Source organism: Scomber scombrus, chromosome 22 (assembly GCF_963691925.1).
Source record: "Scomber scombrus chromosome 22, fScoSco1.1, whole genome shotgun sequence".
Lineage (NCBI taxonomy): Eukaryota > Metazoa > Chordata > Actinopteri > Scombriformes > Scombridae > Scomber > Scomber scombrus.
This window is the reverse complement of record NC_084991.1, coordinates 10,322,543-10,337,630: the sequence shown is the minus strand read 5'-3', so window position 1 is coordinate 10,337,630 and position 15,088 is coordinate 10,322,543. Positions and strand designations below refer to the sequence as shown.

The window sequence follows — 15,088 nt, the reverse complement described above, 5'->3', positions numbered from 1 at the left end:
CTTGCTTCGTATAAGGTCACCCATGGATGGCTGGACATGTCTTTTTTACTGTGTGCAGCTGTTTATTGTGTACTCAATGTGTTTTTTGACAGATGTGGATGGTTGTAGTTGGTAGGTCTGCCCTTGTCTGTCTTTGTATATTTGTGCTTAATAAGGTTTTAAGTTTTCCTCTGCTGCTCCATTGTGAAGCTCGTCTTGTCCTTCCATGCAACCTCTAGGTGTAGATTTAGCTTTTTAGGGTGGGAGGGTGATGGGGGGGCGGTCTGCCAGCAGTGGATGTTAATTTATCCAGTATTTTACACACCAGTCACTCACCATCCCATCCCCCCCTCCGCCCCCGTGTCGGGTGAGCATGCGGCTCCTAATGCAATCATCGATATCAGGAGTGGGAATAGCGAGCTCCGTGAGGGCCCAGAGGGGAGGGAAATCGGCCATTCATGTTATGTTAATGCGAGCGGTGATAGAGTGAGATAAGGTCCCACTGGGGGGAACACTAGTCCTCTTAGCTCGGGTGATCAACACGCTGCAGCTGTGAGGGAGAGGAGTTGGTGGCAAGAGGAGGAGAGACACTCGGCTGTGTGTGTGTGTGTGTGTCTGCATTTGCAGGAGTGGCTGTTAATTGGCAGCCAGGGTTTCAACAATAGAGCACTAATTAGGGCTGAGGAAAGCGTGAGCAAAGTCTCATGCCTGATGCATAGGAATCCTCATCCATATGGCCGGGTAAATGGCCTGGAAAGTTACAGAGAGCAGCTAATGAGGAGCTAACGCGTCTAAATCAAATTTGCTCTCAACTGGTTCATTCCAATATGGACGATTAAAGGAAAACTTTACTGAAGGAATACATGTATGAAAAATCAAAAGCATTTGTATAATTAATAATGAGGAGCCTAATTAATTCAAACATGGACGCCCACTGCCCTACATACACAAAACACTGAATTACAGAGCAAGAAGCAACCTTTTATTTACATCTTGTACGAGACTGAAACACTTTCAAGCTTGTAATAACAGCTTTTAATAGCTCACAAGCTATTATAAGACGTCCTAATCCATTGTCGCTGTATGCAGCATGAAGTCAAGTTATATACGATCTGTTGGGGTGTAGTCTGCGCTTGTGTGAGTAGCCTGGGCTGCTAGCCGTGCCAGCGACTCGGCTCATTGTCAGGCGCTGGTGCATTACAAGGTTTTCTCTCTGCTTATCGTTGGACTGTGAAAGTCACCTAACTGGATTAGCCCTCCGCTCGCCAGCCAGGATGAGACGGGGCCCAGCAGGATGCCTCCGCTTTTCTTTTTTTTTGTTGAGTGAGTGGGTGTGTGAGATAGAGAGAAAAAGAACGGAGTACAAAGAGAATGAAAAGGCGATCTGTGTCTGTCCTTTCTGTTTTTGCCCGACATGGGCTTCATTTCCCGCCTGCATGAATGGGGGAGTGCAGGACATGTTGAGGCCAGGGTTGTTATTTCCAGACTTCATTCTGTTCTGAGAAGCTCTTATATTAAAGTTGCTTCAAAGAGTATGCACAAACTATCCAAAGTATGATTCATTGTTGTTTAGACAGGAAGCCAGACAATTTGCTTCCCCAATTGTCTCTGTGAAGCTGCTTACAGCTTTATTTCTAGCCTTGTGGTGAGGGATGGCAGTGTCAGTGGGACAGTCCACCACCTTTTGTCCTGTCTAGACTAAAAATATCTCCACACATACAGGATGGATTGTTATGAAATTTGGTACAGACATCCATGGTACCCAGATGATGATCATAAGTTATCCCCTGACTCTTAATCTAATGCCAACAAAAGAGCATACCTCAGGTTTTAACCTTAGTGAAATAACTGCTCGATGCATTGGTACAGCATTTTGTGCAGGCCCCAAGTCCCAGATAATGAATCCTACTGACTTTTGTCATGCCCTGACTTGTCTTCTAGTGCTACCCACAGATTAACTTTCATGGTTATTATGTTGTATATCTCAACATCTATTGGATGGATTGTCATGAAATTTGATATTTATGTTTCCCTCCGGATTAATTCTAAAAAGTTTAAAAATCACCTAATTTTCAGGCCTTAGTACTTTGTGTTTAGTGCCAATTAGCCAACGGTAGCATGCTAAGGTGCTACACTAAAGGGGAACATGGTAAACAATATATTCTAACTGCTAAACATCAACTTGTTAGCAAAGTTAAATTGAGCATTTTAGCATGCTGACATTAGACCAATACAATAGCTGTATCCATATATTTGTATTGACCTTACACATATATTTACCAGCACTGAGCAGAATCATTTTTATCACTGTGTCTATATATTCACCATGTTATTAATTGTTTCTGTCTAGCAGGGTCACAGTCAGAAGATGTATGACATCCAGCTCTGCAGTTATAACACTGAGGTTGCACATTTTTTTGTTGTAATGCATCACTGTTCTTGCTGACAGTCCAGTATCTGGGCTTAAACGTGTCAGAGGGAATCCACAATATGCAGCAACACAATGAATATTTCAGTCAGCCGTGGAGGAGCCATGTGTGGATGCACTTGTTGTCGGATATGTTACAGGCGTTCTTGTTGGGGATTTGGTTCAGCAATTCAAATTCAGTATATCTTTTACTTTCCGTCTATCCCTCTGTCTCTGCCTGTCTTTTCTCCTGCCTCATGTTCTGTTTCAAGGTTTCAGACAGCTTTAGTTTGAAGCTTGAACTTTTGAAGCCATCTCTCCAGTGCCCCACCGCTCAGCGCTTGACATTTTTGACATTGTTTCTAATCTTTATTCTGTTCCTGTTAGCTGTGGCTTGGATGCAGTTGTTTACAGTGACAGTCAGCCATCACTTCTGACCCCATTCATCTCATTGTGTGTTTCTTCCCTCTGTCTCCTCACTTGTACAGTGAAAGGTTCTTTGTCAGGCTGAATAAGAGCGGGCTGCCCAAGTCGCCAGAGAAGACAGAAAGACAATGCACGCTGTTTGTGGTGAGTAGTGAACATGAGTTAATGTTTGTAAAGATTGATTGGTAGCAATTTAAAACTCTGTAAAGTCATATTCTGTGACCCTAAAAACTAAAAGCGAAGTCAATACTCTGCTGCTTGTTTACATGTATTGAATGTGATGCTGAAGTATGTTTTGCTTGTCTTCCTGTCAGGATTTGGGAAGCAGTGATCTACGAAAGGATGTCTACATTGTTGTACACATCATAAGAATAGGTGGGAGTCACAATGCTGCTCCTTTATTCTCCTCAGCACTACATGTTTTTTAAAATCTCTTGGGCTTCCATAACAGTAGTGTTGTGTCTTTGGATGTGTCTTTGTGTGTGCAGGGAGAATGGGTGCCGGGGAGAAAAAGAACCTGTGTAGTGTACAGTACAGGCGGCCCTTTGGCTGTGCTGTCGTAAGCATCGCCGACCTCCTCACTGCTGACTCCAAGGATGACCACCTGCTCAAGGTTTATGCGTAAGTCACTGTACAACATTTCACTAATGAGTCTTTTCACACAAACAGTGAACTATGCTGTACTTTAAGAGCTCCTTGCTTGTAGCTAAAATTAGCTACTTATCAAGTTTTTTTATTTCAGAATACAGACACCATTCCCAATCCCAATGCCAGAATTCCCTTTTATGAAGCTACAAAGCAATGAGGTTAAAGTCATGTTAGTAGCTGGTAATCTAGTTATATAATATAACATATATAGTGTGAATTTGTGGTTTCTTGTAAGCCCATGTGGGATGGACATATTCATATGCATGACACTATAATAAAAATATCAATCAAACAATCAATCAGTCAATCAATCAATATAACATAATAGAAATATTTCACAAAAAAAGATTGGTATTACAATATTACAGTGTATTTCCTTTGCCGCTTTACTGTTGTATTTTGGAGGCTTGGTCCTTTTTTTCCTTACCAGTGGTGGTTTTGTGGTCAAGCACAGCCTACATATTGCCTTGAGGGACAGAAATTGCTATCGTTGACATAGTAGTTTGACCTAAATTATAGCTGGATCAGACTGACTGGCCAAATACCCTTTGCTCAGAAGAAAAAACACCACCTGCTCTGTTATTGCAGGGACACCAGGAATGTTTTAGGTGGATTAGCGTTAAAGTTCTGAGCTGAATGTTTTCAGAAATAGTACCAGACACAGACAAGACGTCACAGTAATTGACGTGCCCTACTTAAATTGTATAATAGTATATATATACCAATAAATCATGGGTCTTTTTTGTAAAGTAGTTCCAGCCTACCCCCAAATGTGTTTTTTTCTTGCACCTGTGATTCATGCTACACTGAATCATACGTTACATACGCCAACACTATAAGCAACAATTACTCAGAGTGCAAGGCACAGTGCAACAGAATAGCAACTAGTTCCATTTTCTAAAGCGATAGCATATTATAAGGAAGTGTTACTTAAAGCACTAAGACACACAGAGCTACCCAGTTCCCCCTTTTCAGAATGTAAAATCTATTTTTTAATGTCTTCCTCAGCAGCTTTGTCCAGTCTGAGAAAATGACCCATATGATGTCATCTTGGTGAATTCGGTGGTGATTTTGGGGACCACAAACTGTCATAAACTTGGAAAATGAAAATGTAGAATCCAACGTTTTGTTGAGCTTCAGGCCTCTGCTGTATCAGTACTGACCACTCTTTCAGTAGCCTTTCCTTATGAGTACCCTTACTTTATCTAAGAGCAATACCCAATAGCTTGAAGTAGAAAATCTATAAAGCTGATTTATTTTCTGTTACTGTCTCTCATCTCTCTCTCTCAGGTGTAACACTGAGAGTGAGTGGCACCAAATCCATGAGAACATCATCAAAAAGGCCAATTCCAGATACAACCTGTCCAGCTCTAACACTGGTAAGAATGACATCAGTTTTATTCACCCTGCCTCCTCACACCTACACTTCTTGGATTAAACCACAGAGAGATTAACTAATGCTACTCGTTCATTTTTATGATCATTTCTCAGCTCTTTTTAAATCAGGGAACAACTTTTGAAATTAAATTTTCCCCCCAATAGTTTTATGATTATCTGTTTTGTTTCTTTTACAAAACACATTATGCTGCGATGACAAACTTAGCAGCTCAGTTGCATCATGAGATAGTCAGTTTCCGGTCAGTCTGCGTGTCGATCAAAGTTCCTCTTTAGGTGGAGCAGGCAAGTCCTTACATGCTTATGTTTGCAGGAAGCTCGGAGCTGTCGCAAATGCATTCAGACGGTTTTTATAAATAGCTGCATTCGCACCATACTGAACAACAGCATCAGCAGTTTCCCATAGCAACAGGTTGGTGGAGAATCAGAACACTCAGTTCTTCAAACGTCAAAGAAATACCATGTGACAGAATGAAGAGGTTTGAGATCCGTACTTTATTTCTGTGGATTATACAATGATTATAGCTGCGGATGAGTCATATTTTTAATATTCTTCTGCACATATAATAATGACTATAATCTAATAAATAAATATAATCTAAAGTGAATGTGGCATGAAAGGATTGAAAAGTGTGAAGCAAGAGGTCATAATATAAAACGAAACACTGCTCCACAAACTGTTTTCACTTGTTTGCAGCTGTTTGCATCAAGGGGCAAACATGCAGCAAACTGTAAGCAATCAAGAATCTTAATGCTGATTTACATAAATATGTTCATATGAAAATGTTTCCAACAAACTTGCTGCAGGCTGGTATTTACATAATGAAAATACTCATCTTCTGTTGGTTAATCGTCATCTTCTTACATCTGTGTATTCTTCGAGGAACTCCTCAGCTTGTTCCATAGAAAAGTCTGATAATTGTTTGAGCGCTATCAGCAACTGCAGAAATGGGAGATTACACAAATGTCAAGAATCTGTGAGACTGATCTCATGAGTCAGCTCCTCTTTCCACCTTCCCTCAGAAGGCCTATAATTACTTCAGGAGAAGTCATACAACTCCAAGATAGTAAAATTATCATGAATAATCTCGCGCGAGCGTGAAGGGATGCAGTAATTACACACAATGACACAGTCGTTTAGCACTGTGGGCGTAATCCGAGCAGCGTTGGTTCATAACAAAACTGCAGCATCCAGCTGAAATCCTATATGACGGAGCTACCATTGAACTCATGGAGCGTTTTGCATAGCCTAGTTGATAAGCGCTGCAAAAATCTAAATGACACTAACTCAGGAGTATTAAACAACCATTAACTTTACTATTTCCTTATCTCACCTTGAACTCCAACTAATTCTTAATGAAGTTCTTCTATCAGCTTTTTTTGCCGCTTAAATTGTTGACTGGCTGTATTAGCATAGATAACACACAGCTGTGCACGTATTATCAGATTTAATGAAAGATAAGGCACGCAGATAAGGTAGAACATTGTTGCTGCTAACCTTCCGAGACCACTGGTGTTTGAATCTGCTTATATTTGTTTCCTCAGTAAAAGCTACACCATGGTTCACTGTGTGGATGACAGTGACATCTTTAAACTTAAAGATAAGCATTTCTTAATCAAAAACAATTATTCACACTGATTGGTAAAAACAAGACAACATGTTGCCTTTTCTCTAAAGGGATCCAACATGCAAGCGTTTGCTTTCAATTGACAGCATCGTGCACACCGACACACACATACACACATGTTAGTGAAGTATTTTTTCAAGTTTCTCCAGTCTTTGGCTGCAGGGTCGAGTTTATCAGAAACACTTGGATGTTAACTATTGAGTAGCTTTCAGCGACCGACATTGATCCAACTGAAGGCCTGATTCGCCACAGCGCTTTCTCTTTCAAAGTGCATTAGCGGAGAGCTGCAGGTCTTTTGTCACAATGCTCTTGCATGCATAATTCAGGTAGGCTCGTTCCAAAATTACATTCCCACCACTTAGTTGAATTTGACATTGATCTTACAAAATGAAATGCTTTAATCACAAAGTAGAAATGTATTAGTAGAGGTAATAATTTCCATTTTTTAGATAATGAGCTCTGAATGTTGAGTATCATTTATGTATCATGTGCACCGATAATCTGAGTGGATCAAATGTATTAATTATCATTTTAAAAGCTTTGAGAGTAGGATTACTCTCTTATTGGCTCTCTGTTAACTTTTCTGCCTCTTTTATTCCATCACTTTCTCACACGCGCACATGCTAACACACCTGCTCTTACTCAAATACCTTACAGGAGTGACACAAGAGGTTCAAAAATATATACATTTTTTTAAATTACAAGTCAAACAAAAAACTCCAGGAATGATCGCCAGCGCAAACTCTCACATTGTCTCCAATTTTCAATAATCTTAAATCTTAACTGTTTTTCTGCTCATTCTACATTAAAAACTGCTATGCACAAAATCACATTGTATAACAGGCTGCATCTTCATCTGAACAGTAAATTCCTCCCAAAGGCAAATTATTCTGCTGCAAAGCAACATTACACAGCAGTTAATACTTGTGTTGCTTGTCAGGCTTTCCACAGCAAAATGTGCAAACTGGAGTCAATATTTCATTTCTAGCAAACAGGTCAGTGTCTCCTCTCCAGTTTGTCCCTGTAAAAACGTCCATGCAGGAGTTATGGAACACCATGCATAATTTAAGGCCTGCACTTTATTATACTTTGTGTCAGGAGGGCAATTAAAACCGAGTATCAGAGTGCAGTGGAGTGAGATAACGTAATGTGTGTTTGTGTGTACACGTACTTATATATGTGCCTTCTGCCGTGTGTGTGCGCGCTCCGTCTTCTTACGAGTGTTTGTGCTTCCATGTGTCTCACTGTGTGGTTTCCCTTTTAAACTGAGCTGGCTGTGTGCCAGAAGTCTCTTATTAGCAGCCAATTAGCTGAGGAGAGATGAATGCACTGCCCTTAAAATGTAAAGAACTGAAATATAAAGAACGCCAGGCTGCTGGGGTAATAAAGAGGCAGAGAGACAGTGATTTTGTTTCCATGTAGTCTAATGGTTAGCTCATTTTTCTTTACCTGTGTTTCAGGGTCACGGGGGCTTCTTAGGTAATCAGATTTGAAATAACAGTGTGAGTGATGATTTTGTTTACATGTAGCCCAGCAATCAGTAAAAGGGATTTCATAAGAATTTGGCTCTGTGTGAGGCAGGTCAGGTAGATAATTCAGCTCCCACCTCCATGCGAGCGTAGGCAGTGACAGAAGAGGCTGCGACAACTCAACTGTTTTGTTTTTGAGTTTTTCTGTTTGTTTTTTTTCCTCTGTTTTGAGTTTGTGAAGAGGCAGGCCGGGTGGGCTGAGGGCAGCAAAGGTTGAGGGTGTTGTTTTTGTCAGCGTCAGCTACATCGACCAGCTAGAATAGTAATTAAGCTGGTTTGCCTAATTGTTGCCCTGCAGTAGCTTTTAGAGCCCAACTGTGTGTGTGTGTGTGTGTGTGTGTGTGTGTGTGTGTGTGTGTGTGTGTGTGTGTGTGTGTGTGTGTGTGTGTGTGTGTGTGTGTGTGTGTGTGTGTGTGTGTGTGTGTGTGTGTGTGTGTGTGTGTGTGTGTGTGTGTGTGTGTGTGTGTGTGTGTTCGTCGGTTTATGTGTGTATAAATGCCAAAGGCTTGATCCACATTAAGGGGCAGGGAGATTAGGCTTGGGTGGAAAGAAAAATCTCCCCTGAACCTAATGGGACTCTCCTTTCAATTCCCACTAGGCCTTTGTGCCACAGTGAACACACTGTAGATGGACTGTGTGTGTTACTTTTGAATTATTCAGATCAGAGGACTGCTCTGTCGTGTCTCAGTCACCTCTCATGCCCTCTCTGTTTTTCATTTAGTTTGTCGCAGAGATTTCATCCTTACAACAGAGAAGAATGCAGTAATTGCAAATTTGGTCAAAATCTGACGATTAGACATGTTAAGTGTTTAATAACTACAACACATTAAAACTTTATTACAGCCCAAACTGCAGTAGATATACTCTAGCTGTGTAGTTCCTGCATTTTTGCTTTGTGTTGCTACTCAGGCTGCGGTGAGTGAATTTGGTTAGGTAATCTGTTGACCCTGAACATGTGCCATCACACTTACTGCACTCTCTGCCGCAGAGAAACAGCCAACTCTACAGTGAAAGCAGCTAACTTTCAGTGAATTTCCTTTTCCTGATTCATCCCTCGCACTTTCCATTTTGATGAACTGCCATCTTGGTAATTCAGTCTGTTGTTCTACATAACTAAACAAGGCCAGAGCTTGTAATATAATTATGATTACTTTGTATTGTAATTTATTTAACAGATATTATATATCAATTTTTATAGCAAATGGGCAGACACCTAGCAAAACAGACACATTTACTCCCTGTGAGATTATCCACAGTTATGTCCTTATGTCCTTATTTCTGAGTGCATCAACTATATTTTTTAGGTATTATGCAGCTCCTTTGACAATGATTTTTGATCAGAATAAGCAGCCTAAAAAGGTACAAAATGCTGTGCAAATTTTAAACCTGTTTTTTTTTCAACTTCTCTGCCTCTTACAGCTCTCTGCTGTTGTAGGGCAGCGCAGCTCGGTATACTGCTACCAGGTTAGCAAACAAGTCACGTCGATTTGTTGGCTCTCTATGATGGAAACCCCTCTGCAGCTAATGAACCATTCCGTCATTGCCTCTCATATTTCCTAGAAAAACATCCACAACAATAACAACCATCATCTCGTGAGTCTTTTACACTCCCTTGCTGTTTAACAGCTCTGCCTCTCCTCGTCACGAGCATGATAAGACACGCGCATACACATCAAGGAGATTCATTTTGAGCTCTAAATACAAGCTGGACCTTTCATTTAAATGACATTTGGAGTTATTGCTTAAGGATATTAATTTTATACGACAGCCTTCGTGTAGGATTTCCTCTCAATAAAAAAGAGCTGGGGATGACTCGCAGGCTGTTTGCATTTCTTTTGTTTACGTGTGCGGGGGCGTGTGCTTGCTTCCCGTACACACAAGTGTTGCTGTTGGCAGGTACAACTGTGTTTGTCTGGTTCACACTTCCATGTGGCTGTAATAAAACTTGAAATATGCCCTTGTGAATTCTTTTTTTCTGAGCTCACCAATACAAGATTGTTTACAGTGTTGGGAATAGGGTTATGATATACTGTATATGGAGTGTTTTATTGAGTAGGGGGTAAGGGAGGGAATATCACAGCCATGTTGTGTCTGTATAGAGGAATATGTTTCTTTAAGATTTGAATAATGATATTTTTTGTCATTATTAGGTCTGGCTGTGGCTCTCCAGCTCCTTCACGGGGACATCGAGCAGCTGAGACGGGAATACATGGTCCTCTTTACTCGCGGTGTGTCCATCACCAGGAAACTGGGCTTCTCTGATGTCATCATGCCAGGTAGGATGCCACAAACAAGCTCATACTGCATAAATAATATGGTGCCAACCACATTTTCAGCCGTTACTGTATGTTTCATCAGTGTGTTTAAGAGCACAGTCTTTCTCTACTGGATGTCAGCTTTTGCTCAACATATTGTAGACTGCTTTCATTTAGGTCTGCTGGTGGATTAGCATGTTCCTGTACACCGCTGCTCCTTATATAAGGGTTTAATTTAAGAAGCTAGCCTCTGCAAGACTACATTACATAAAAAATGAATGGAAGGTTGCAGTCAAAGAGTGACTTGAACTTTTTCCTGTAAAACAGCACAAAAAATGGCAGAATTCCTCCTTTCTTTCCACTTTATAAAATCCAACTGCTCTTTTCACCATGACTGATATTCCATTTGTTCACAATTAAGTTTGGTCTTTGACTGTGTTATGCCCCAGGACCCTATTTCAGCTGGAAGTACGTCACATTAAGGAAGATAACATTATGTAACACGACACTGTAAACAAGGCCCCAGCTGGCCCATTCGAACAAGGACTCTCATTGTGTGGCAGGAGTGTATATTTCTTCCCAATAAACTGCTTGTCACAGAAGGAGATGTGACATATACTCGTGATACAGTATATGATATTTTATGCATCAGATGGTTTCTCGCCTATCTGGCAGCAGGTGTGAAGAGGCGTTCATAAACTGGGTATTCTGACTTTTGTCACTGTAACTTTAACAAAACACATCTGATTCCTAAGTCAGTCAGTGTTTTGAAACCATATTTTTTAGCATGAAATAATATTTCAGTTGAAGCTTTTTGAAGCTTTGAGGCTATTAACTTATTTACTTATAAAATATTCTCTCGTTTTTGTTTTGCATATGTTGACCTGCCTTATAACACCTAGTGTGGTTGCCTTGGTAACGCTTGACACCCCTACCTACAGAGCGATTTTTGAATTACACACCTAATATTGCCTTCGGGAAGATGAAATATGCAGGGTGTTACAGGTAAACAGGCATCACTTTGGTAGCTGCTTCTCTAAATGACACAGACTCCTGCAGAGACCCTCAGGCTTAGCAGGATGGGGCCTTGTTGCCATGGTAACAAATGAACAACTGCTTCAATGTAACATGAAACGAGGGACTGAAATTGTAAATTTTTATATTTACACATGAAGTAATTACAGAAAGGAAAAGCGATGTCTGCATTAGCGTCCTCTTCGTCTGTACATTGATTTATGAGAGCTGGATGTCAATTTTTTTCTGGGAAATCCTTAGAAAAGCTTTTGTTTTATATAAGTAAGGTGTGCTGACTGGTCACACAGATAAAGAGGAACCACAGACTGGGTCCCCCAGCGCCTCACTAACACAGATTTATGTTCACTTTCTTTGTCTTCGTCTGACTACAAACCCTTAACGCTGAGTGCTCTCACCCTTCCTGTCTGTGTAAGTCTGCCCTTGGGCAAAGGAAACCGTCTATCCCTCTTTTTCTCTCTCTCTCTCTCTCTCTCTCTCTCTCTCTCTCCTCTTTATTTGCATCTATCTCTTCTCCTATTTTTTCTTCTCGCACACAATCAGACTCTTCTCTGCACCCGGCTGCTTCACCCCCGCTCTTTCCTCTTCCATTTTTTCTCCCCATTGTACATCAGGAAACTGCCCCCATGTGTTTCTACCTTCTCTTTGTGTGTGTGTCCGTATGAAGCGTGCATACAGTAAGGGTGTATAGAATGCCTCATGCTACCATGGTTACCGTTGTCAAGAGCAGAAAATCAATGTTGACCCTAGAGATAGAGATATGATGAGCACACACACACACACACACACACACACACAGACACACTCATATACTCACCGAGAGGTTATATAGGGAACCTTTTTTACAATGTGTCTGACCACAGCGTGGCTGTAGAGGAAACAGGCCTGTTCTTTTTCTTACTCAGAGCGCTTTGCACCACTTTGACTTCCCCTACAGAAGGAAATAAATGTGTGCTTGGCCCAGACATTGTACATGCAGCTGCTTGTAACAGAGCAAAAAAGATGTAGTATATTACTTCCTGGGATTATTTTCCTCATAGTGTTTTGACAGATTGCAGCACCAGCCTCAGGAAACGGCTGAGTTACCGGAGCAGTTATAGGTCATATTTTGTTTTTATGGATCCCAGATACTGAATTCACTGTTGACTTCACTGATGTTGAGATTCAAACTCAAAATCTTGTGGCTATGGGATGAGCTCTCTGACACAAATATATGTTTTAGGGTTGTATCTAACTATTTTATTATCAAGTAATCTGATGCTTATTCTCTTGATTAATTGATGAATCATTTGACTATATAATGTTAGAAAATTGACATTATTATAAAACATGTCTTGTTTGGTCTGATCAACAGTCTGTAATCCAAAGAAATTAAGTTTACTATCATGTATGACTCAGAAAAGCTTCAAATCCTTAAATTTGAGAGGCTGCAACCGGCAAATATTTGGCATGTTTGCTGAACAAGTGACTAAAACAATTAGTCAATTTCATTTTCTCTCTCTGCTGATCAATTAAATGACTTATTGTTGTAGCTCTTCACTGTGCACATTATGAATGCTTTTTTACATACTGTACAGTATATAGTATGTGGGCCAGATGTCCACTTATATCTGCATGAAGTAAGAACAGCCAGTAATGCTGTGGGCTAAAACAACACTATGTGGATGTTTTGGTATTATACATAGTAAGGGTGCCCTTGTGTGTGTTGATCGTCGTTACTGTATATGGACTCTTGTTATCTCTGTAAATCAGTATTGGCAGGCAGGAAGCACCTGCTTGTCTTTATGTGATCTTTTCACACTAAAAGTTGGTGGATGGAGGTGGAAATCAAATTTCATACAAATAATGATCTTTCACTTTGCTACTTTTTGGATAACAACAGCATACAAATGTTTTTTTTTCATTTAATAAATTGACACTTTTGTCTTAAAACAAACAAATACATATTTATAACAATATGTATTCAAGTCTACTTGCAACAGACTTTAAATTTTTCTACACTCTAATCGTTAAATGTCATACCATAGCACTGGCCTGAATTTCATGTCAGCAGAAAATATATCATTAAATGCTGCTAATGTAAGTGCTGTCCACCCCTGTCATGAAGTATTATGCTAAAAATTGTTGTCAAGCTGCTAGGAGGTCATTAATAATACTGTATGCATAATCAATGCCTTGTTGCCTCTTTTACTTCCCTGTTCCTGCAGGAGAGATGAGGAATGACCTTTACGTCACACTGGAGAAAGGAGAATTTGAAAAGGGTGGAAAGAGCGTCGCCAGGAATGTAGAGATCACCATCTATGTGCTGGATATCGATGGACAGGTCCTCAAGGTAAAAACGTGTATTTTTGTCTTATTTGGCAATTGTTTGTCATAGTCGATTTGTCTCCATATTTCAAAACATAACTGACTAGGCAAAATAAACCATTTTTAAGGCTAAACGCTTTGTTTAAGGACTGTAAACAACTTATTTAAGTCCTTAGTTTACTCCATTTTTTTCTTAATAGCAGGTGTCTATTTTGGAAAGAAACCCTTCATTTAAATATCGCTGACCCAGATAAGAGCTAAGTGTCTCTCCAGTGTGTTGCCCGCTTCTGGTGCAGCACTGTGACAGTCTGCCTCTGTGGTTTCCTGCACTGCCTCAGCCTTAGACAGAAAATAGATTCAAATATAAGTGCTGCTGCCACTGCATGCACGCAACACACAAAAACCCACACATGTAAACCATGTCACTTTATTGTGTTTGTGGTGGATGCATAGCAGATTTCAGCGACTATATTCATATCTTTTCATGCATGTGACATATTTATTCATTTTGTCCGGTTACCTAACCCTTGAGCTTGGCTTGTCATTTCCTCTCTTCTCTTCCCATTCTTCCTCTGCATCATTCTTTCCTCTCCACCTCTGTCTCTATTCGCGCTCTCCTTTCTATCCTCCTTCCTCACTCAGAGTCACGTGGCTGCTGGCTCTGGTGAACCAGGTGGGGACGACTACCACTCCTTGGTGCTGTACCACAACAACAGCCCCCGCTGGGCCGAGCAGATCAAGCTGCCGATTCCTGTCGACATGTTTCGGGGATCGCACGTTCGGTTTGAGTTCCGACACTGTTCCAGTAAGTAGAAACGAGGTGGTGCGTAACCTTTATTCATCCACTAAAGGTTAAGTGAACGTTTTCTCCAGGCTTTCACACCCTTTCACACATCGGCTGCCCAAGGTGTGAACGCTTGAGCTGTCATCCGGTGCAACAATCTGTGATTTCAGTTGCTTCTCTACGGGAGTTGAAGGTAAAGAGGTGCTGATGATACAGGAGAAGAGCATTCACATTCCCGCCTGAAACTGGCAACCCTCCAGCCTCAAGCTCAGAGGCTGCTACAAACTCCAAACAGTCGTTGTCCAAGCGTATAAATGTGCGCTTGTTTTAGCATTTTCATAATGAGACTAGTTTGTCCAACTTCTCACCTCCTAATGAGACAAAACTTTAATTATGACCAAAATATTGCTCTCGCTCTCTCTCTTCATTTTTCTGGGCTACGGGGAGAAGGCCGAGTCTCTTATCTCATAACAAGCTGATATTATTATGTCATTTGCAGCCAAGCTGGGAGGCTGTGCGGCTGTGTGCAGTAGATATAATAGCCTTATTACTTCTGGCAGTGCTAGCATTGCTACCCAAGGGCTGCCTATTAAGAGCCCAATTTAGGCCTGTGGTGACACCAAACTGAGATGACATTACACATACTATTAGGGTCCCAAACTTGGGGACAGCCTGTAGAAATATGATTAGCAGGCTCC

At 40.8% G+C, this 15,088-nt stretch overlaps 1 protein-coding gene across 1 annotated transcript in view; it reads left to right on the top strand.

The window, feature by feature from the left end:
• dock4b (dedicator of cytokinesis 4b) overlaps positions 1–15,088 on the top strand; it is a 114,305-nt gene that overhangs the window by 48,149 nt on the left and 51,068 nt on the right. Inside the window, exons 9-15 of the mRNA XM_062443765.1 lie at positions 2,875–2,956; positions 3,127–3,187; positions 3,301–3,433; positions 4,751–4,839; positions 10,163–10,288; positions 13,507–13,631; positions 14,249–14,411. Of these exons, the coding sequence (XP_062299749.1) occupies positions 2,875–2,956; positions 3,127–3,187; positions 3,301–3,433; positions 4,751–4,839; positions 10,163–10,288; positions 13,507–13,631; positions 14,249–14,411 (779 nt within the window). The remainder of the gene's footprint in view (positions 1–2,874; positions 2,957–3,126; positions 3,188–3,300; positions 3,434–4,750; positions 4,840–10,162; positions 10,289–13,506; positions 13,632–14,248; positions 14,412–15,088) is intronic.